This window comes from Trachypithecus francoisi, unplaced genomic scaffold (assembly GCF_009764315.1).
Source record: "Trachypithecus francoisi isolate TF-2019V2 unplaced genomic scaffold, Tfra_2.0 Contig01461, whole genome shotgun sequence".
Lineage (NCBI taxonomy): Eukaryota > Metazoa > Chordata > Mammalia > Primates > Cercopithecidae > Trachypithecus > Trachypithecus francoisi.
In genome coordinates this window covers 1,828,548-1,853,462 of record NW_022681433.1, presented here as the reverse complement: position 1 = coordinate 1,853,462, position 24,915 = coordinate 1,828,548, and the positions used below count along the sequence as shown (strand labels likewise).

The window sequence follows — 24,915 nt, the reverse complement described above, 5'->3', positions numbered from 1 at the left end:
ACAATATCAGAAGGTTATGGCAACATTCCAGTGTACGATGGTGGTGCTTTGGATGGGATATTGGTAACAGAACTAGAGACAAGTGGGTGGATACAAGATATATTTGCAAGGCTGTGTATCAGGACATGGCGATTGCTGATGGATGAGATGTGGAGGATGAGGGAGAAGAGGTATCAAGGTGAGCCCCAGATTTCTGGGTGAATGAAGGTGCACTAAACTCTGGTACATAACTTCTTGTAATTCCTGGAATGCTCTGCCAAGTCCTTGCATCTTTCACAAGGAGCACCCCTTTCCTGGACCAAATCCTTCAACTGATTAACTCTCATCTTTCAAGAGTCAAGTCATAGTCTCCAGTATGGATTGTAAACTTCTCCGCTGTGTTTATATATCACCTTGTGAATATTCCTATCTTATTATACTGTACTATAATTGTCAGTGTATTCATCTGCCTCTTCTACCACAAAAAACATTTTAAGGAAATGGTGATTTATTTTCCATGAGTTTCAGTTTGGAAGAAACTAATTCCAAATATTATCATATAATCAGAACTTTTCAAACCCTGTTACAGATTATATAATACATTTAGTGTTATATTTGTGAAGTCCACACTAATACAATGAATATAGACACAAGATAATATATCACTACCACTGTGATGTAAAAAAAAAAAAAGTCAATGAATCAGTGATCAAACTTTTTCATAGTTATCTGTTATGATGAACGCCAGTGTGGTTCAGTAAGAATAGCTCTAAACTTGGGATTAGAAGATTGTGGTGCAAATCTGGGCACTGTTGTCCACTGGTGGGGTGATCCTGGGCCACTTATTTTAGTTCTGTGTCAGAATATCTTCATGTACAAATTAGAGAGCATACTAACAATAGGATGGGGTTTTAAGGAGTAAGTGAATTTATACGAGGAGAGGAGATCAGCCCAGGAATTGGATATTTTATACAGTAATAAATATACGTTGACTTTGAGAATGCTGTTAAGTGAATCAGTCTGCATAATAAGTCCCTGACTTTCAGTCTTACGAGTTTAAGACAAAAGGCAGGCCTCAGTTTCTATGCCTAATATACTAAGACTTTTTAAAAGCCTCTGTGAAAATGTCTTTTGGTTAAGTTATTGCATATATTGTAAAATAAATGAAGATGAGTTCTAACAGCAGTGGCCACAACAACACACTGAAAATGAGTAAGAACTTTCTGAATACAGAGAGGTCTTTTCAGTTACTTCTAAACTGGTCAGAATGATCAATTTTTTATAAGTATGAAATGATACAGATAAATTAAATATCCTCTACCAAAAGGGAGCTACTTTAAACCACCTTTGTAAACTAGGAATTGGTGAGTTCCTTCTTACCTTTTGGGTAGATATCTTTTAGAGGGACTTCTCCTGGGGGTAAAATCCTCACAACCTGATTCAAATCTAAAAGAGTCACACAATTGCTTTGTTTCGGAGTCCCACTTTTCTTCTTTTCGCCATAGAACAAAGTATCAGTGCCACTTCGTTTATGCAAAGATGATGGTCTCTTCCAAGAATAAACTTCACTGGGTGACTGAAAAAAAGAAAGAGATTAAAGTACGGAAGTGCCATATACTACATTCACCACGACCTTAACAATGCAGACCTTTAAGCAGATACTAGGGGGGAAACTAATGTTTCACAGGTATAAGAAAACCAAATTCCTGGCCGGGTGCAGTGGCTCACGCCTGTAATCCCAGCACTTTGGGAGGCTGAGGTTGGTGGATCACTTGAGTTCAGGAGTTTGAGACTGGCCTGGGCAATATGGTGAAACCCCATCTCTACAAAAAATACAAAAATCAGCCAGATGTCGTGGCACATGCTTGTATTCCCAGCTACTCAGGAGGCTGAGGAGATCGTGTGTTAAACAAACAAACAAAAATAAATAAAGTCATTTGGATATGGTACAAGTGCTGGCTGCTTTGTCAATAATCGTAATTTTCAGACAAGTGTAAAATATACATGTTAAATTTCTTATCTTGAAATCAATTACAACTAAACAGAAGAAATATAGGAATTAGTTAAAAAATAAACACCTATACATAATGAATAGAACATAACTAGCATTTTTAAAGCCCTGGGATGGCTTCAAAAGTGATTGGGCCCCTTCCCGGTCATTCTCTCTCTGTCTCTCCCCTAGATTGAACTCTTTTGGAATTTTGTGTTATTTTTCCCTTGCTTTACTTTAAATTTTTACTACATATGTATTTATCCTTCTTAAGATCATAAAGATATTTTCTTATGTTTTTTCTAAAGTTTTAAGACTTTATCTTTCACATTTAAGTCCTTAGCCTATCAGGAATTAATTTTTGTGAATGGTACGAAGTGGGGATCTGCAGTCATCCTTTCCTCACATGTATAGCTTATTGTCCAAATACCACTAATTTTTGCCCATAGCAACAATATCATAAAACACAGTTTATATGCATGTATCTGTTTCTGGGCACTGTATTTTGTTCTACTGTGCATTTTTCTATTCCCAGGCCAACACATGGTCTTAGTTACTGAAGTTTTATAATTAACCTTGAAGTTTATTAGGAAGAGTACTTCTGTCTGGTCCTTCTTCAGAGATGTTCTGGTTATTGTTTGCCCTTGCAATAATGAGTTGCATTAGCTCTCTGCATCCTTGTCAGTACTTGGTATTGTCAGTGTTTTTTTTATTTTAGCCATTCTAATGGGTAGGTACTAGTATCTCATTATGGTTTTAATTTGCATTTCTCTAATGACTAATGATGTCCAATAACTTTTCATGTACTTATTTGCCATCCCTCTATCCTCTTTGGTTAAGTGTTTGTTCAAGTCTTTTGCTCATTTTTTTTTTCACATTTATCTTTAATTTTATTTCTATATCTACCTAAATACATTGAAATCTATGAGTTCACAAAAATATATCCAATTTTAATCTAATAATGACATGGTTCATTCTAGTTTTCTTCCTTTCGGTATCTGTAATTCCCCTCTCCAACAGTTAAAAATTTGTTTTCATTATCCTTAATGTATTTTGTCACCCTTCATATGTTTACTTTCTTGCTGTATGTGACCCATCTCCCATCTCCACCACTAACCTTACTCCCTGGGCAGATGCTCCACTCTCCCTGCTTGGGTCCTGACAGCCCATAGGGGGCCACACTCACACAGGGACACATACTTCACCTTACTTGGGCTCCTACATCCCACTCCAGGCTGCCCCTTCACAGGAATGCCACCTTCATCCTGCTTGGGCTTAATGCCCATCACTAGTGGTTACCTCTCCCCATCACAGATGCCCTTACCTTACTTGGGCTCTGATCTTTGATAACTCACACTGGCCTACTGTTTGCTCATGTGTAAAATTAGGCTATTTGCCTTCTGACTGTTAAGTTTTAAGACCCTTTATAGACTCTAGATACCAGTTTTTGTTGGAAATGTGGTTTGCAAATATTTTCTCCCAGCCTGTAGATGGTCTTTTCATTCTCTTAACAGTGTCTTTTAATAGAGCTCAAATTTTAAAGTTTGATGCAGCACAGTTTATCAATTTTCTTTTTATATATCATGTCTAAGACACTATTACCATGTTTAATAGAAGTGGTAACAGTGGGCATCCTTGTTTTATTCCTAATGAGAATAGAAAAGAAATACTTTTAATGTTTCACCATTAAGGATGATATTTGCTATAGATTCTTATAGCTATTTGGTATTAGATTTTAAAAGTTATATAAGTAATAATTTAGATGCCACTGATAACTCCATGAAAAAGTTAATAAGAGGTAGCATACTCATTTGTCAATAGTTTAATAGAGAATCCAAAGAAGTTCACATAAAGCAAGAAGGCAGAGTGATGTGGTAAAAAGGATGTGTGTTAGAGGGCTGGCTAGTCACACTTGAGCTCAAATCCCATTGCTTAGAGTCTTTGTGGCCTAGGGGATATAAGCTCTCTCTGTTTCTGTTTTTTCATTTGTAAAACCTCATAGAATTGTTGTAAAAATTAACTATCATGTATGAAAGGGCTTAGAGTAGCACACTGCCTATTGTGTTGTGGCCTAAAAATATTATTGTCATCTTAAAGGCTGTCTAGCTGACTCTAACCTTCTATTTAACAAATACTCATTAAATACCTCCTATGTGGTAGGTACCACACAAAGAAGCAGGGATATAGCTTTTAATTTAACAAGGTCACTAGTCTTACAGGCTGTAAGAATTTCTACAAGGTTAATACAAACAGTGCCTTAACTTAGCTTTTATTTTCTAACTTTTTATAATAACATTATACTTCTATATTGATTTCTTCAATCATAAAAGGTAATTAGAAGACCAATTTTTAAAATAGTTTTACCTCCAGAAAAAGTTCCAAGTTTTTTATAGCAGCAAACATTGTAGAAAGCATATAAAACACATCTCTTTTATATCAAGGCTGCTGTAAACACTGTATTTCAATAACATTTCATTTTGAATTATATGATAGCAGACGCTTTTTACTTGATAATTACGAAAACATACATCAGAGTCCTAAGCCACATATTATCCATTGAGTTTTAGATTTCAAATCTTATATCCTGAAGTACCCAGCATTCATTAACTATATTAAAATTTTGAGGCATACAAAATTAGAGTACTGTCAAGTACAGCCCATGTTTTTACCTTTAAATAATTCTATCATCCCATCTAAAAGCTACAAAGGAAATTATAAAAATTAAATGGTTAGTCAAAACACATGGAGCTACATCTAAGGTTATTACATGGCAACTTGGACTGAAATAACTTTTATATTATTTCCCCACATTTCCATCAGAGGAAGATGTTGCCCAGTTTCACCTAAAGTCAATTCAAATAGCTTCTTCTTTATAGGTAACAGTAGATAACAGAAGGGCCCATCTAAGAGAAAAATCAGTTGAGACAATTAGCCATTACTCTATAACCTGGATGCTGCAAAGATATGATAAATCGGAGCAAAACTCAATGGAAAAATAAATCTATCTTCATGACTGTTGAAAATTTTAATCTACAATAATGACAACTCAACAAATTTAACTTTACACAGGAACAAAAAAACCAAATATCACATGTTCTCACTTACAAGTGGGAGCGAAACACCGAGGACATATGGACACAAAGGGAACAACAGACACTGACACCTACTTGAGGGTGGAGGGTGGGAGGAGGGTGAGGATCAAAAAACGACCTATCAGGTACTATGCTTATTACCTGGATGACCAAACCATCTGTATGACAAACCCCCGTGACATGCAATTTACTTATATAACAAACCTGCACACGTACACTTGAACCTAAAATAAAAGTTAATATATAAATAAATAAATAAAATGTGTAGATAGAAAAATAATTAACTTTAAAAAATTCTAGAAGACATGATAGAAAATTACCATCGGAAGGTTAAGCATTTTAACTGTATTACATGAACTCCCACATATGGAGAATATTCGTTTCCCCCTACCAAATTCTATCATTGCATTACACTTTCAATGTTAATTTTTAAAGTGTAATGAAACTATTTAGCTATAACATATTTTCTACTGACTGATTTGGAAGGCAGACTTGATCCAACATGTTTACCAGGAAATCATGTTTTTAATTACCCTTCAAACAGGCTTACAAATAGGTCAAATTGAGGGAAAGAAATATTTATCCAATAATTTAAAAAATGGGTGCTTACCCACTGGGGCCTATCATGGGGAGGGGGGAGGGGGGAGGGATTGCATTGGGAGTTATACATGATATAAATGATGAATTGATGGGTGCTGACGAGTTGACGGGTGCAGCACACCAACACTGCACAAGTATACATATGTAACAAACCTGCACGTTATGCACATGTACCCTAGAACTTGAAGTATAATAAAAATAAAAAATAAAAAAAAAAATGGGTGCTTACCATGAGATCTGGAAAACCAACAACTATTGTAGCATAATTGTTCTCATCTGAGAGAATTCTGTTGGGAGAGGCAATCTTTTGTTCCACAGCTGAACTTAGATGTTCAGATGATAGTTGATCACTGGAAATTTTATGAGGTATGCTGAACTCTGTTTCTGAAAAGCATCAGACAAACATTAGACACCATATGCTCCGGAAATGCTCCAGGAATTAATTTTTTGCAAGATTTTATTCTCAACAAGTCAAATGGAAAAGAACAAGTTAAAAAAGAGGAAACACTTTAAATTACATTCATGGGCTTTTGTTTGAAAAAATGCTGTTTTTATAACCAAGACATCTTCCCAAAGTGATTTCAAGTATTTATAGAATTCAAAATTTTATTAGGAATAAATACTATAATTAATAGTTCCCTGTAGAAAAGATGTGAAAACTGACCCAACCAAGTGTTGGCAATGGTATGTTTTAGATTTTTTTCATAAGTACTATTCATCCCCCAAAACTGTGATAAATTAAGCAGAAATCCCAATGGTCTGTAGAAAAAAAGATGTTATCCTAAATTAGACTTGCAATCTAAATGTATATAAAAATACTGATCTGTCAGTTAAAAAAATTCAAGGACAGAGCTTACAACAGTGAAACTTCCTTATGACAATTTGAGATAGTAGATTCTTATTTGCTATTTCTGGTGTAGTGACTAAGTTTTTTCTTTTGGTGTAAACTTAACATAGGCTGGTGTTTTGTTCTTTAATGATTCTAGAGGACAGTATGTGTACAAGCATGCACTTCCACAGTCATAAACACAGATGACATAGCATAGTATTTACCTTGTGTAACTCCAAACCCCGTGCTGGGCGGCTCCTCTTTCAGCACATATAACTGGCAAACCCCACTACCCTCAGACTCGATGTGTGCAGGCTTAGTTAAAAGATATTTCCTGCAAACAAACAAAACATCTAGCTTAAGTGAAATTTTTCTTTTTCTAATAGTCATAAGGCCAGACTAAGAAAAATTAGATTCTCTTCAGCCTCTTCTTTATAGTTCCAGTATAATTTGAAGTTTTAGAGTTTCATCATGAATTAACAAATAACTTCTCAACACTGTGTTAAAGAGCAGTGCACAACAGCAATACAGTAATGAATGTGAAGCAAAAATCCAGTGCTTCCTATAAGAGAAAGGGTTATGGTGGGGGCAAGGAAAGCAACTCAAATGGGGTACACTCTTATTATCATGTAGCCCTCTCTTGATAAAACTCTTTGATCAGCCAGGAAGGGGGGCATGACTTCTGATTTGTGATCAGCTAAGAGACAGATGCCCTCACAACTGTAATCTCCTTGATCTACTTATTTTTAACATTTCTAAAATATGGATGTATATATAGGCAGAAATCCTCTGCAATGAGCTACTTCTGCTTGTCAGCAGAGGGGCAGAAAGAGTCTGCACTTAGCTAGTGGAGTTGTGCATGAGGGAAGGTGCTCAAAGTTGACACTGCCTTTCATCAAGAACTGCACAGTCCGATGGGTCAGATAACAAAAACATAAACATAACCACATCCAAACCAGAATACACAAGATAAAAAGAGAAAGAAACTTCTAAGGTGTGAACTCTGTGAATTCCAAAAGGCAACAGCTCTAAGAATGGAGACTGTGGCTCTTTGAAGGGAAAATCTACTTTGAAGTATCTCCAGTTTGGCAAGAATACAGTGAATTCTCAATGTACAAATAGGAAAAAGCCCAAATAAATATGGATCATATGAAAGAGTCATGATTTTTTAACTGTTAATTTCAATGCCATTTTCTGAGGAGTGACATTTATTTTTTCTCCCTTCCTCACTTCTTATAAGTCCCATATATAGAGATTCTGCCAAACACAGAAATTGCTAAAAGACAGACACAGGAAAGACAGAACAGTAAAGATGATAGATAATTGATAAATAAGATTGAGCTACAACATACTCCATGATACACTATATAAAGCCACTCACTGATTTGTTTTGCTCTCCACCAGAAGCCATTTGTCCTCTGCTACAAGGAAAACTGTCTTGAGGTTGATGGGAAGTGAGATGGTGTGAGTTCGCCCTTCTAGAACATCCAGCACAGTCAGGCTGTTCCTGGAAAAGGAAAAGAAAACTGTATCTGAAAGGAAATGGTGAGGATAATGGTTGAGTAATCTGGCATAATCATTTCATGATACATTATGCAACCCATAAATAGCATGTTTTTAAGACTGAGTAATAATGTAGAAAAATGTTAATTGAGAAAAAACAGATATGCGAAATTCTAAACTATGTCAGGGTGTGTATAAGTAAAAATAATGGAAAGTAGTGACCATTGCCATGTTAGTAGTGGCTATGTCTTATGTCTGTTTCTCAGTATTCTGCAATGTGGGCAAAGTTACTTTTATATTACAACATTCATAATTTGGTTACATTCACTTTATAATAAACAAGTATAATCAAAACAGGAAATGGAATGGGCCAAATAAGAACTTCAGTTTAAATCTTCTATAACAAAGAGCTCACCCTGTTTCTTTGTAGAATACCAGCCAGTTTTTGTGTGAAAATTCTTTACACATTTTATAAGTTTCCTAAAGACAAAACAAAACAAGATATTCACATTAAATGTGTCAGATACAGTCATGTCTCTCTTTAGCTACTTCCCCTTAAATAAAATAAAGTTCTTCAACTTGTAAAACATGTAAGTCTCAAACAAGCTATCTATTTATCTACTCTAAGACTTTTACGGTAAAATGGATTAAACTATATATCAAAATTTGCTGTGAACTATGTACTAAAACCTCTTCAGAATAAATTTTAAAAAACAACACCAAACATTGTTAAGAAATAACAGGCTATCTGATGATTAACCATGGAATTTACACCATAAAATAAACACATGGGAAACACTTTGTTTCTTATATTAGGAAACATTTATGACATTTTAAAAAATAACTTTTTTCATAGTCTTTTAAGACCTAAGGATGTTGACTTGTAGGGCAGAGGGTAAACCTTATTTTAAAAACCATTATTTTTTTCTGAATGGCAGAATAAATTCTCTTGTGTTGGCCTAAACTATTTACTTACTAGTTTAATTTAGTTAATAAACTAAAACACATATTTGTCTAGTAGAGGAAATTAGGTAGCATACTCACAGTTTTATCATATAAATCCAAAACATAACTACATAACTCGAAAACAGGTTAAACTGACTTCATGATCAGAAATTTGTTTAAAATATCATATTCAAATACTTGTTAATTTTCTCTTGTTAGTCCAGTCCTGGCAAATCATGCAAGTATAATATCATAAAAAGAAGTTATTGATATTTAATTACACACATATCTATGGTGATATACATCATGTTAAAATCTATATGTGTGTAACAGGAAATTCTCTTGTGCATTACAACAAACCAAAGGTACTTAAAGGGATGGGCATGCATGAATCTTTCTGGTTAGAAAGCTATAGAAATCCTTGGCAATTTGCTGGACAAATGTGGTGTTTCTTACAGATTCTTCTTTGTTCCACCAGAAAGGTTTCTTAGATGTAAGTTTCTCTGACGGGAGGATGAGGCGACGAAGGGCCCGGCCAGTGGTATCTAACAACAGGATAACATCACTCTGCAAATGATACAAACAGTGAAAAGCTCAAGATTTGTTTTTTTTTTTTTTTTTAAAGCGGCAACCTCTTGGCAACCTGACAGTGACGGTTACAGTGATAAATCAAAACAAAGACAATATTGTAATACTTCAGAAATATCACAAAGACATTAAATGATTTTTCTTAACGAAGAATTTAAAATTTTTGGTGGTTTTATGAAGACATTTCTAAATATGTGATGCAGAAGGTATTCTCTTTAAATATTTTTATGTAAAAACCATTCCCTTTGAAATATAAGCTAGTTGAACCATGATTCTGTTTTATTATCTAGTAATAAGGAAATTACAAAGACTGATGATTTTAAGAAGTTCATCTACCTGTACCAAAATTATACTTAGAGAATGCTCTGTTGAAAGCTCTCTTATATTGTGCATAATTAAATCTTATTTATCTTTTTCACAAATCCAGGTTCAATTTAGAAAATAGGTATAAAATAGATATAAAGATGAGTTGGCAAGAAATATGCAGGACTCCAAGAAACTAGCTAGTAATCAGTGTTCCTTCATTTAGAAATTCACCAAGCTTGAAGGACCTTTGTAACTGGTGCTATAATAAAGTACAAACAACAGATTTCTGCAGCATTATTAATCATAGCTATGCAATGATGTAATCTTTCAGTAATTAGGATATGTTTTTTAAGAAAATAAATAAACCTTATGTGTTGAAATATATGAACTGAAATGCATGAAATAAAAACTTAACATTGAGAAAGTCAGAAAAAATTAAATATTTTAAAGGGATGCAAAGAAGTTGGCTTTTTAGTTAAAATATAAAGAGGTTTGAAGATTAGACTAACAGGTTTGCAAAAAGGTACCTGCAAGTTATTTGTCAGACCTCATTGTTATGCAGGTGTCTTTTCTTTCTTTGTTTTATTTTATTTTATATTTGGGGCTCCTCCAGTTATCCTAACTCTTGTGAACTTTTAATTTCAAGAAGAATTTCTTTTGGAGAAGATAAAGTCACAAAGCACATGAATAATTAATAAAAACCCTGAAAAATATAGAAAACAATAAAGTGTGAAGTGTTTGTTCATTTATTCCATAATATTTATTGAGGAACTTATATTTAATATATAAAGAATACAACAATGAATTAATCATGACCCTTGCCTTCTGTCATATAATTTAGTTAAAGAAATAAGAAGAAATGTTAAAAAATGAATGATTCATCTGCAAATCTAGCATCTCAGTGTGGTTTTAATTTTATTTTACAAGCTAATTTTATGGAAGTGCTCAAGAATTAAAATAGTATTTGCACCATATAACTCACTTCACATCATATACTCTGATTTTTAGATGTATTAAAAAATTTTACTGAGCATGTTAACAAAGCTTTAATTTCTTTCATAAACATCACCCTTAGAATGCATCATTCTGTATAAGATATAATTCTCCATTAAGAATGTGTTAGAAATATTCTTTTAAAAATTAACGTATAACAAGTATCATTCACCACTACTTGACAGTTTTGAAAATGGTAATGATACCTTAGAGTTTTCCTTAAGAAAAAAATAAAATTAAGTGAAAAATTTACAATCTCCATTCTAGATTAAATATTTTTTGAATAAGTATTTTTTGATGGAAAAAATCTTTCTTGTATAATAAATATGTACAACATTAAAATGAATTCTTAGCACTTAAGCAATTCGGAATAATATTAGCCTTTGTAAGCAAAAGGAAGTCCTAAAAATGTTTCATGCCTAAAAATGAGTAAGCATAAGAATAAGCAGTTGATTAAACAAATATGATCAAGCATAAAAATAAGTTAGTATCGTCTTCCATTTTTCTACCTTTTTAGGGTCTAATACATGTATTCATAACATGGCATAAGTGAACTGAAAAACTGTATCTTTCTAAGTGACAGAAAACATATATTTCCAGCCACTGCTGTATTTAGAATTAGTTTATAAGCAATTGGCAACATGAAGGAGTTCTGTTGCTCCATCCTTTTAGATGTTAATGGTTTCCTTCTGTAAATGACTAATGATAGATTCTGTCTGGGTTTAAAAATAGAATTTTGCGTCACACATGAGTACATGTAACTGTGGCTTTGGCACTCCTTTAACGGGGGCAGGGAGGAGACGCAAGTGAGCAATTTTATTATGTTTGTATTTGACTGGGAGAAAAGTAACCTCTGGATGACCTCAATGTCCCTAAATCTGAAATTCTAAACTTTCTACAGATGTAATAAATAATCTCATGGGGAGTGGGGGAAGGGGACGGTCTTTATTTTTAGGCAAGGCAAAGTTTCCCTTTCCTTACTTAAGATTTTATTTTAGTAAGGAATTTTTGAACAACTTCTTAAACTAACCAGGAACATGCATCTGTAGCAAAGCTTTATGTTAAAAAGACAAGGAATAGCCGAATTCATGAAGTACTTCTCTAAAATATTTTTGCTTCATTTTCAGTTAGGGTAGAATGAAGAAGAAGGAATTGATGGCAGTCTACTTATTTTTCATTCCACTAGAATTATTTATCAGTTGTTAAATTTCACAGCTCTGTACTGTTCACATGGAATTGTATAGGTCTGACATCTTGACAGGGGTAGATCATAAAATAGTTAAGATACCCTCTCTGGGAAAAGAGAAGGCAGTTTAGAGGACAGGTAGAGAGGAAGTACACAGACAAGGTGTGCAGGTCTGCTCAGGGTTCCGAAGTAGTTTTCTGGAAAACTTGAAACTGTGGCCAAGGGGTAAGTAAGGCAGCATATAAAGAGGCAAGGTGCTGGCTATGGGAGTCAAGCACAGCTTCACAATGAAAATCAGACTTTCTTTCATGAAAGTAATTGAAATTAAACAGAGTATTAATCAGCACTGTTACCAAATAATTGGATCTTTTGAGAAAATAAAACTCTTGCTGAGAACCTACAAATCTGGCACTTTTATTAAAAAATTTGTGTATGTAAATTTGACAGTTAACTTGACAGTTGAAAATGTGGCAGGACTGTTTAAATAAATATTCCATATATAGTCTCACCCAAATTTGACTGACTTACTAAATTGCAAACCACCAAGATATCATGTACCTTTTATGACAGATTGTTTTGGCTACAGGGTTAAATTCAATGGCATCGATACTTTGTTGAAAATCTATAAAGTAAAACCCTCATTCCAATTTTCAGGACATAAACTTTTATAAACAATATCTGGATATTTATAAATTCTGCTCCTAGGAGAAAGTAAAAGTAAAAATAAAAAAGTAAAAACAAAATCAGAAAAATACTTATAACTCAGAATTTATGATAATTTCTGGAGGCACAGACTAAAGTTAAAGTTGACTTATTTCCTCCATGAACTACTGACATATTATGCAATACTTTTCTCTTGATTAGAGAAAGTATTATTTCTTGGTAGCACTCTGCTCTTTAAATATTCATAAGTAACAACACTGCATTTAAAAAATATTTTCCTATTATAAGTACTTGTTAAGTTTTCAAACTAATCTTTTTCCCCAAATCTGTAGTGAGTGACAGAGTAGGTGATGTTTAACTCTGGTAGGGTCAATCCAATATGCTGTGAATCTCAGTTCTACTATGTGCTTGCTAGACAAGTTATTTGAAGTCTGAGCCTCAGTCCTCTCATATGTAAATGTGGCTAAGAGCTACCCTCAATGGGCAGTCGGAAGAATAACATGAGTAAGTAAGCAATCTCTTACATGTTATGTTGTCAGCATTTAACAATTGATCCTTATCTTTGAGACATTCATCACTTGCATTCCTGGATAACACGCTCCTCAGTTTATCCATCTACTCTACTGCTCATTCATTTTCAAACTCCATCATTGATTCTTCCTCATTTCCTTGATTTCTTAATATTTTACTGCCCCAAGGCTTAGTGTTTGAACTTCTGTTCTCTATTTATATTCATTCCCTTGGTGAGTTCTTTCAGTCTCATGGCTTTAAAGAACATTTATTTGTTAATGAATCCTAAGCTTGTCTATCCTGGTAGGAGTTCTCCATTGAACTCCAGTCTTATCATCTATGTGGATATTTAATGGACATCTCAAACTGAATCTAATATCATCTGAGCTTCCCTCCCAAACTGATTCCTTCCCCATCTTAGTCAATGGCAACTTCAAGTTGCTCAGTCCCTAAATCTTACGGTTGTCCTTTACTCTCTCTCTGACCCCATATATTGGAATTGTTAGGAAATCCTGTTGGTTCTACCTTCAAAATATTTCTAGAATCTGTCATTGCTTATGAGCCCCATCCTCCTCCAAACCACCATATCTCTTAGTCTCCCTCATTGTGCCTGAGCACCTATAGACTATTCACACAGAGCACCCAGAGAAATCCTTTAATCATGCTAGCTCCCTGCTCAAAACCTCCTCCTGTCTTCCCCTTTTACTCATAGTCAGGACCCAGAAACTTCAACGGCCTACAAGACTCTACACCAGTGGTGCCCAGCCTTTTTGGCACCAGGGACCAGTTTCGTAGACAATTGTCCCACTGACTGGAGAGGTGGGGTGGGGGCTGTGTGGGGGTGTGGGGTGGTTTCAGGATGAAATTGTTCTATCTAAGATCATCAGGCATTAGATTCTTTTTTTTTTTTTTTTTGAGACGGAGTCTCGCTCTGTCGCCCAGGCTGGAGTGCGGTGGCCAGATCTCAGCTCACTGCAAGCTCTGCCTCCCGGGTTTATGCCATTCTCCTGCCTCAGCCTCCTGAATAGCTGCGACTACAGGTGCCCGCCACCTCGCCTGGCTAGTTTTTTGTATTTTTTTTTTAGTAGAGACGGGGTTTCACCATGTTAGCCAGGATGGTCTCGATCTCTTGACCTCGTGATCCACCCGATCCGCCTGTCTCAGCCTCCCAAAGTGCTGGGATTACAGGCTTGAGCCACCGCGCCCGGCCAGGCATTAGATTCTTCAAGGAGTGCAACCTAGATATCTTGCATGTGCAGTTGGGCTCACGCATCTATGAAAATGCAATGCTGTGGCTGATCTGACAGGAGGTGGAGCTCAGGCAGCAACGCTTCCTTGCCCACCACTTACCTCCTGCTGTGTGACCCAGTTCCTAACAGGCCAGGAGGCAATACTGGTCTGTGGCCTGGGGGTTAGGGACCCCTGCTCTACACAGCCTGCTTCTCACCACCCCCTTCACTTTGCCCCTACTCCAACCCACAGTGTAACTTCTTTATCTCACCTCCTCCTGCTTCCCTTTTATTCAATCTTCCACATTACACTTCTTTAAAGTTGAAGAGGCATATTTCTAGCCTCTGGGCCTTTAAACCTACTATTCCTTTTGTCTAGAACTCTCTTCTTCCAGATACCCATTCTCCTCTTCACTTCTCTAAAATCTTTGTTTAAATATCCCCCTTTCAATTAGGCAATCCCTGCCTGCCTTATTTTAAATTGCAATCTTATTCTCTGTTGTTTCTCATCTTCGAATTTAAGATATAATTACTTATTTTGCTTACTGTCTATCTTCCTACATCAGAATGCAAGCTTTTGAGGACAAGAGTTTTTGGGTAATTTTGGTCACTGCAGTATCCCCAATAGGAGGCACATGATATATATTTGTTGAATGAATAATACGCTTAGCGTAGCACTTGGTATATACTAGATAGATAATAGGTATACAAAAACATTACGCTCCTTTCTATTGGTATTGTATAGATTAACTTAGACCTTTAGAATTCTCACTAATTGAAATGCAATCTGTCTTCTGATCTATATGTTTTGTTTGGAGTTATTTTTAGCCTGACTCCGGGCATCTGTGCTTGTCACTAATACAATCTTAGTGCACTAATCCATAGTAATGATGGATAGAACTTCAGCATCATTAGATACTGATGGATCTTACTGTATTCCATTTGGTGTATTTACACGGCTGTCTCTACCAAAAAACACCATTCAGGTCTTAGATAAAATGTCATCTCCTAAAAGGTGATATCTCAGCACTCTTTTTAATACCATTCACCTTCTCAATTCCTCCTACCCCATTCCCATCACTCCCTTGGACATTACTCTGTTTCTATATGTAACAATTATCATTACCTGAAACTGGCATGTTCATTTGTTGGTTTACTTGTCTATCTCCCCAAAGTGAGTGGAAGCTTCATAACAAAGAATCATCTGACCTCAGATGTCAATAGTGTCGAGGTTGAAAAACCCTGACTTACCTGTTTCCAGATTTATAGGTCATGTTGAAGTCTCTAGAGAAAGCAAGATATTAGCCTGCCTTTGTGGTACTGATAAAATGCAACTCCTGACCCATCCCCTCCAGCTCCTCTCCTTGATCATCATGAAAGCACATCTTTTCAGTTATAGGTTTCTAATCACCCTTGCCAAACATGTAAGTCATTCTTCACATCATTGTAGCCTGGTGTGCATTACCTGCTGCTCATGGAGAACCACTTGACCTTTCAGAGGACTTCCCAGCGGTGCCACTGTCATAAAAGGGTGCCAAACGCCACTGGCTGTTCTTGGGAAGATATCAAAAAGGTCCACAAAGAAGCCACTTTCCCCAGTCATATTCATAAAGTACAGGGAAGCAGGATTGCATGTAACTACATAGAGAGTATTTTGCTCATTTTCTGAAATGACAAAAAGGTGTTAATTTTGTGGCTGGCAACCAATTTTCTAATTGGCCAAGAGGTCTAACGAAAACTGAATCACGAATACACAGCTGGAACACGGAGTTGGAACTCAGCAGATGATTTGTATCATGGGTTGATTAGGCTGAAAAGACCATGACAAGCAACTTAGTTTCGACCCTAAATGTAGATAGGGTCACAACTATCTATCTGAAAAAAATGGATTATTTGTTCCCCAAAGAATGTCATAATATCTTGTGATAAAACCATTAAATATTAAACAATCCTAAATGTCAGGAAATTCTTCCTTGTATGACAGTAACATGCTTAGTGCTACAGTGAAGGTCTGTTCTCTTGTTGGTTCAGATGGACACCAGTTGGTCAACATCTTCTATCTGCTAATCTTGCATTTTCCGGACAGTTACTAGCTCTTTAAGATTTTCTTGCTGTAAATAAGTAATTCCATTTAAAAAATCTTAGCTCTATGGATCTTATTTTTCAAAGTTTTGTTCATATTTGAGTATTTCTTACTGTAAGATCTCTGTCTTTTCAATCTGGGTACCTAAGTCCACTTCCTTCCATTTGAAGAAGTCAGTGCTTCTTCAAATTTCAAGTGCCTATGAATCACCTGGGGATCTAATAAAACTGCAGACTTCAGGAGGTTTGGGGTGGGGTTTCACATTCTGCCTTTCCAACAAACTCCCAGGAGAGGCTAATGCTGCTGGTTTGAGGTCCTCCCTTTTGAGGAGCCACGCTCTGGACTAAGTTTCTCATAATCTCTAATATGGGCACCGTTGAAGCAAGGGATTAAGCTACTTTTGCATAATAAACGGTATCAGCATCACCTATCACCCAGGTATCTATTTTACAGCGGTCATATTTTCCAAACCCCAAATTAAGACATGAGATACGACAATAAGATACGTCATTTAAATTTGGGACTACCTCACACCTGCAATCCCAGCACTTTGGGAGGCCGAGGTGGGTGGATCACGAGGTCAGGAGATAGAGACCATCCTGGCTAACACAGTGAAACCCCATCTCTACTAAAAATACAAAAAAATTAGCCGGGCGTGGTGGCGGGCGCTTGTAATCCCAGCTACTCAGGAGGTTGAGGCAGGAGAATGGCGTGAACCTGGGAGGTGGCGCTTGCAGTGAGCCGAGATTGCGCCACTGCACTCCATCCTGGGCTACAGAGGCAGACTCTATCTCAAAAAAAAAAAAAAAATTGGGACTACCCTGAAAAATCTGGAACACATGTGTGTGTCTGTATGTATGCATGTGTACCATATCTATATATTATATATAATGATATATTATACATATCACACACATTATATATAAAGATACAGTAAATTTAAATAAATAAGCTAACTGATAAGAAACACAAGTCAACAGAAGCTCTGAAAAAGACACACTTCTTTAGTAGACGATGCAAACTGTAGATGTTACAGTGTCAATTATCAGAACCAAAGAATTTATAATTTATGGATCTTTTATAATGCTTCCATTATCAACACAAATAAGTTCTAGTCAACAGTTATTGAGCACCTTCCTGCATAATATAGGGCACTGGGAATATAGTAAAAGTGTTAACAGAAATGTACTTAATAAACTCATTAACTATTTTCTCTTTTTGCAGGCATTAAATGCAGTTCAGTCTTTGTCTTAAACATACAGATACAAGATTGATATTTATCTTTTACCAATTTTAAAAAACTGTATATTTTTAAAAGCACATATTTTTATTTAAAATGGCAGATTTGTAGAATAAACTATATCAATAGAACTTATAGGCAAAAAAACAAGATACCAATTTTTGCCTCAACAATTCTCATCTTATCAAGTTAGAGACTCTCTCCCTTCCCCTAGCCACCACTTCTGTTTATATCACCTTAGTAACTGACAGCAGTTGAGGAACTTCTGCCAAAATGTACCCAGGGCCCACTGCATGAATCAGTAGGTAATGGCAACAGTCCAGAAGTGTGGATGCCAAAAATTCACATTCTTTATTTGCCATCCTTTACAATTAGAAGTTTAATGACTGCAAATCACTCCAGCCCTACTTTCATGGTTCATGTAATCACCAAACTGGAATCCCAGCCAAAAATCCCAATGTTTCTCCTTTTTATTTTTCCCTTCTATTTTTAGCACATGCCTGGGTGTGTTTAACTTTGTGCTACAATTGTAATGAGAAACAGACATATGCATACAAACTCAGCAGTGCTTATGTGGACTCCACAATAGCATTTTGTTAGGTTGTTAGAGGAAATTAGTTCTAAATTACATATAATTGCTATCCAATCCAAGAATGACAGACACCAAGTCTATCATAAACTTTTTTGATGTCTAGAGATTATTTTAATTCCTTTTTTAAAAAAACATATGCAGTAAGGAAAGATCAAAAGAATAAGCGGACATACCATGTGATGTAGCAATGTCACAGATTATATTAACTTCATTCAGCGGTATTCTCCAGGAGGCACATTCTTCAGTAAAGTTTAGGGATCTTTCTTCATGTCTTTCTATTGGATACTCCTGTATATTTATAAGTGCTGGACCCTATAATAAAGCAGTTTTCTCAGTTAAGACATTTTGGTTGTCACCAAAATGTAGAAAAGCTAAAGTTCTTCCAAAATATAAACTTTAAATTCAAGTATTTAATATCCTGCTATCTCTTTTTTCAATTTATTGATAGGCTTAGTACTCATAATAATAATAATCATACACTTGCATTTATAAATGCTTTCATATGTGCTGTCTTATTTCTCACTTATTCTTTTTACTCACAAAATATACCAGATGTAAAATCCTATAGCATTTCCATTTCTTCATTCCTTCCTAAGGTGACAGCCAGTTTTGAACTCCAAGTATCAGGACCCAGAGCTGTCCAAACCAGGAGAATAATTTGCAAATGAATGAGCCAGAGCCTGATACATTTCCATTGTGAAGAAGGATTTTTATGTCTTTACACACTGGGTATTTTAAATTAAATGCAAAACATGTGGCATTTGAAATTTTTTACAAAACCAAACTTACTGATAATCACTAGTGTTACTTATGAAAGAGTATTTCACACATGGTGATAATTATTCAATATAAATATAAGCAGAGTGCCTAATTTAATAATGTTAAGAATATTAGTTGGGTACTTAGATATGACTTCTTGAAAGAACACTAGAGATGTAAGCAAAATTCCAGTGATTTGTATGCCCTACAGTCCTTAATCAAAAATATTTGGACTAGATATTGGCATGCATGTCCCCTGCCCACCACCCCTCTTCTATGTAGTCTATATCTCAGGGGCTAGGGGAGTAAGAAACTGCATTTCTCATACTCCCTTTAGAAAGGGTCCTGGTGGCCACGCACAATGGCTCACGCCTGTAATCCCAGCACTTTGGGAGGCTGAGGCGGGTGGATCACAAGGTCAGGAGATCGAGACCACTCCGGCTAACACGGTGAAACCCCGTCTCTACTAAAAACACACAACATTAGCTGGGCGTGGTGGAGGGCACCTGTAGTCCCGGCTACTCGGGAGGCTGAGGCAGGAGAATGGCGTGAATCCGGGAGGTGGAGCTTGCAGTGAGCCGGGATCACGCCACTGCACTCCAGCCTGGGTGACAGAACAAGACTCCGTCTCAAAAAAAAAAAAAACAATAATAATAAATACAAAGCGTTCTTGAAATGATTTAGGTTTTGCCAATTAAATGCACTTGAATGAGATCTGGAAGGCAGAAAAGAGGTAGTGGCCATCTTCCTGCAGTGATAGCAGACAAGGAGGCTCTGACAAAAATGAACAGTCAGATTAGCACATGTCTGGGTGTGTTTCCCTTTGTCTTACTGTAAGGGTTGACAAACTATGGCCTGCAGGCCAGGTCTGACCCACAGCTTGTTTTTTTTGTAAATAAAATTTTAGTGAAACACAGCCACTTCCACTTGTTTATGTACTGCCAAGGCTGCTTTTGTACTATATGGCAGAGTTGAGTGGTTGCAACAGAATCTGTACGGTTACAAAGCCTAAAATATTGACTCTGTGGTCCTTTAGAGAAAATGTTTGCTGACGTTGCTCTACTGTGCTGCCCTCAGCAGCAGCGATGACAGCAGAAGCAGAAATACTGATCTTGAAATTACAAGTCCAGTGTTGCCCCTCAACTTCTGTTCCTGCTGCCCTTTCTAATGATTTTACAAGCATCTAATTTCTCACAGTAAATTCCTTTCTGCTTGAAATGCCTAGAGGGACTTCTATTGCAACTAGTGACTGATAGTTCTTTCCTTTACTTTCACATGAAGACTGAACCTGGCAACAATGTGTGGCTAAAAAGAGACCCAAAATCAAAAAGCACAAAGTTTTAATCCTATTAGCATAAGACAAATATCACAGAGCAACTTTCCTAGGAAAATATGTAACATACCAGACTCTCATCATCCAATTAGCTCTTTAGATATTCTAGCTAGCCTTTAGGAATTGTCTACTGAGAGGCCAGCCTGATTAGAAAGTTAGAGCAGAAGCTAAAATAACATCAGAACAAACCATTTCTGAGATTGTTTGGATTATCTCCAGGGAAGATACAGCAAAATTTATAAGGTTCAATATTTTAAGAGAAAATAATGATGATATTAACCTTTATGTCTATATGATGAGTTTCCACTGGACACAAGAGTTTTTGCATCCCACTTCTTGCCTGACCAATTGTCCAGTAGCCCATGAACGTCTGTTCTGGCAGAGGCAACCTGTTACGGATGATTTGCAAAGTAAATATTTCTTATTGTATCCAAGTCATAGAAAAAAATAACAAGCCATCTATTACCAACCACACAAATAAATTTGAAGAACGCTTTACTTAGAAGTGAGTTATACTTCATTTCATTAAAAGACAGTGTATAAAATCATGTTTAAAATATACTTTAAGACAAAAAGGATCCCACATTTCAGAAACTCAGAAGGTAAGGCAAGGTCCTGTTTCTACCTTAATGACAAATATAATTGATTTACATACATACTCCTTTGAATTGCAGTAATTTAACATCTACATTTCTGGTAGAGTATAGGAAAACTTTTTTTAAAAGATTGGAGCAATCTATCAATTTTCTCAGTCTATTCTTTTTTTTGAGACGGAGTTTCACTCTTGTTGCCCAGGCTGGAGTGCAATTGTGCGGTATCGGCTCACTGCAACCTCCGCCTCTTGGGTTCAAGCAATTCTTTTGTTTTAGCCTTCCTGAGTAGCTGGGATTACAGGCATGCGCCACCACACCTGGCTAATTTTTTATTTTTATAGAGGTGGGGTTTCTCCATGTTGGTCAGGCTGGTCTCGACCTCAGGTGATCTGCCTGCCTTGGCCTCCCAAAGTGCTGGGATTACAGGCATGAGCCACCATGCCCAGCCTATTCTTCTAAATTTGGAATCAAATAACCAAGAGTACACGATACTACTAGTCCCACTTTGTATGTTGTATACGGCAAGCTTCATAGACTTTCTTTGGGCATCTTAATTTTTTTACTTTGAATTAAAACATAAAGTACATACGAAAATGTTCAGATAAATATGTCAGCTCTGCACGCATGTGTAACCAGTACCCAAAGAGGTAGAGCATTACTGGAATCCAGAGGCACCTGTGGGGCCACTTTCAGCACTAACCCACCAAAGGAGCTATATGCTGATTTCTAATGCCATCATTCTGTATTTAGATTCCCTTTTATTTAAAATGACTTTCAAATAAGGTGACTTGCCAAAACCAACATGGCAATACTAAAGTATAAAACAGCAGATAATTTTTTTTAAGTCTTCATTTTTTTTTCTTTGAGACAGGGTCTCACTCTGTCACCCAGGCAGTAGTGCAATCACAGCTCACTGCATCCTTGAATTTCTGGACTCATGATCCTCCTACCTCATCCTCCTGAGTAGCAGGAACTATAGGCATGCAAAACTATGCGTGGCTAATTTTTGTATTTTTAATTTTCAGTAGTAGAAGCAGGGTCTTGCTGTGTTGCCCAGGCTGGTCTCAAACTCCTGGACTCAGGTGATCCTCCTGCTTCAGCCTCCAAAAGTGCTGGGATTACAAGTGTGAGCCAAGTCTTCACTTTTTAATCATACTATCTTTTATTTGAGTCTTTAAAATAGGAACCATTGATTTGTCACTTAATGCATTAGAAATTTAGTGATTCAGAGTTAAAAGCTCTCTAAAAATAAAATGCACATGGTTACAAATTGAAATGTATCCTTGGAATGAGTTTGATGATCATTAAAAGAACACATGCTTATATTTAGAAATTATTTTATTTACAGTAAAAAAGTAGTCTGACATAATATTTCCAAATGCTTAATAAGATCATGTAAGGCTAAGATTTTTTTTGCATAAAATAATGGAAGCAAACATTCTAGTAGAATATGCTTTTCGTCCCTTTTGAATGCTAATGTTTATCACAAGAGGAAAGAAAAAGAAACTAACATTGAAATTCTTCTAAATCATATGACATAAATCTCTCAAAAGCACACACACACACTTTTGAATCTATCGTCTAAAATATATTTTAAGTATCTGGACAATTATCTCAATTGGTGACCCACTTACTTCCAACTTTTCACCAGGAAAGAATGTGTGTGTGCAGAGGCTCAGGAGGAGGGTACTGAATTAGGGGAATAACGGGGTCTTACGATTACTGTTTTCTTTCTTTTGAATGTAATAAAAATACATTTCTGTGTTAACAGGCCAGATCTTGAAAACATAGACTGGGATCTCTCTTTTAGTTTAGGGAATAAACTCTCTTTTACACTTGCTTTCAGCAGTTCACCGAAGGAGAATTGGGGCTCCAAATGTAGAAACAGGAAAATAAAAGAAAGAGATACACTTAATAATCTGCCAGCATAGAAGACATAATGTAACAGACTGCAAGGGATTTGGGTTTTAGTTCTAGTTCTTTTATTAACCTACTATATAAACTTGGGAAGGGGAAAGTCCATCGTTTTCTCTAAGTATTAATTTCTTTCTTTTTTTGCCTTTTTGACTTTGCTTGATATTAATTTCATTTGTGAAATGAAGGGAATGATCTGTAAAGTTCCTTCCAGCTTGGGGAGTCTGTGATGATCAAGGAAGAGAGTAGAGAGAAGTGTCACTGGTAAGTTTTATAGTCTTGCATTGTCTTGATACTCTGAAGTGAAAATAATCAGAATGAAAATATCTATACTTACCAACAGGACAGATCCCCTGATAGATATACATGCTTTAATAAAGCATATAAAAACAAACTCTGGATACATCCCAAATTGGTTCTTTGAAGACAACAGAAACAGTTTCACATCTTGAAATTTAATTTAATTCAGGGGAGATCATTAATTAAATGATCTTTGGTTGATACGTAGCCTAAAAAATTGATCTAATATATTCTTTCATAAATCTTACAAAACTATCATACAAATGCTTAAAAAAAAAAAACCTTCATCCATTTGAGAAAAAGTAACTTTGCTCCACTTTCAGGTTTTACTGACAATGCCAGGCATGTTCATAAAATCTGGTTTGAACTTGCCAACTCATTCTAAGTAACAGTCATGGAAATTATACGTTGCCTGGCTCTATATAAAAATAGCACTGGCTGTTTGGTTGGCAGGGTATGGGAAGGACCTTCAGGTACCCTATATAGAATCTATTCCAGAACCACATAACATGATGCTCTTGGCAGTAATAACTAAACTGAAAGACACATAACACAGGGTGTCCTGGAGTTACACAATCAAACCGACACCATTCTGTCCTTTGGTAACATGGGGTATTACTGTTTCTGGACTATTCCTGTAGGCTCTAGGCTGGCCAAACTGAGGTAAACCCAAGCCCTTCATTTATTTTCTACTACTAAGACCTCCGAATAAGCTGTGGGAAAATTTGACCATTACTAACTTTCTCTCCCTTGGTAAGTTAGTAGTTAGGGGAAAGCGGAAGCATTATATTATATTTCGGTGCATGAGCAAGCTTTGAAATTTGAAACATAATCAACATTAATTTAGGGGAAACTCTAAATAACCAGTTAGCAAAAGCCCCTCTATTCTCTTAGTGAACTATGTCATCCAACTCTGACCAGACTTAAGTTTTAATATCTGATTTGATTAAAACAATAATGGCATTTTCCATGGCTTTAAGACTTTGTCACTTGTATTGTTTAACTTTGTTAAAGTCCCAGCTAGAATGATGTGTGAATTTGATTTCATGGGGAAGGAGGAGGAACTTAAGGCCCATAAATAGCACTGTTTTTTATCTTCAATGTCATTCATGAATTTATGTTTTTTTAAAACAGTGAAGTATTTTAGTTCCTATGTTTGGTGTTCCTTAATCCCTTGTGGAAATGATAATAAGGATCTGGAAGTAAAAGTTTGGACTAAAAGAAAGGTGAGTATCGCAATTATGACTCAGGTCAAATTATAGTACTTGAGCAAGTTACAGAAAGAACAAAAAAGGTTTTCTTTTGTTTTAAAACACACATACAATTCATAACATGATGCATATGGATACCAAAGTCAAGTACTATAGTCTGAATGACATGCAAGAGATTTGTCTAAGATTGCTTCCATAAATTGGTGAGCTGGGTTTTAAAGAGTATGTTCTGGCAAATTTCTGCCTTCTCTGAACATTTGCCAACACTATTTTTGGAATATGAAAGAAAACACATGAAAAAGATTTGGATCTTTCTAGGGGCATTATGCAATTGGAAGTTGTTGACATACCTATTATCAACAATTCCTAAAACATTTCCTTACCACAAGAACTACTAATTTTCATGGGAATAATGGAACCCTTCAGGGCTGTTCCACCAAATTTCAAAAATTCAACAATTACTACCATCTTTGAGAA

The 24,915-nt window shown here is 35.9% G+C and overlaps 1 protein-coding gene across 4 annotated transcripts in view; it reads right to left on the bottom strand.

The window, feature by feature from the left end:
* VWA8 (von Willebrand factor A domain containing 8) overlaps nucleotides 1-24,915 on the bottom strand; it is a 408,431-nt gene that overhangs the window by 132,937 nt on the left and 250,579 nt on the right. For all 4 annotated transcript variants that reach the window (XM_033234160.1, XM_033234152.1, XM_033234151.1 and 1 more), the window contains 9 exons: nucleotides 20,701-20,809; nucleotides 18,502-18,640; nucleotides 15,879-16,078; nucleotides 9,395-9,505; nucleotides 8,409-8,473; nucleotides 7,872-7,997; nucleotides 6,715-6,824; nucleotides 5,891-6,045; nucleotides 1,360-1,555 (listed from right to left, as the gene is read on the bottom strand). In XM_033234160.1, the coding sequence (XP_033090051.1) occupies nucleotides 1,360-1,555; nucleotides 5,891-6,045; nucleotides 6,715-6,824; nucleotides 7,872-7,997; nucleotides 8,409-8,473; nucleotides 9,395-9,505; nucleotides 15,879-16,078; nucleotides 18,502-18,640; nucleotides 20,701-20,809 (1,211 nt within the window). The remainder of the gene's footprint in view (nucleotides 1-1,359; nucleotides 1,556-5,890; nucleotides 6,046-6,714; nucleotides 6,825-7,871; nucleotides 7,998-8,408; nucleotides 8,474-9,394; nucleotides 9,506-15,878; nucleotides 16,079-18,501; nucleotides 18,641-20,700; nucleotides 20,810-24,915) is intronic.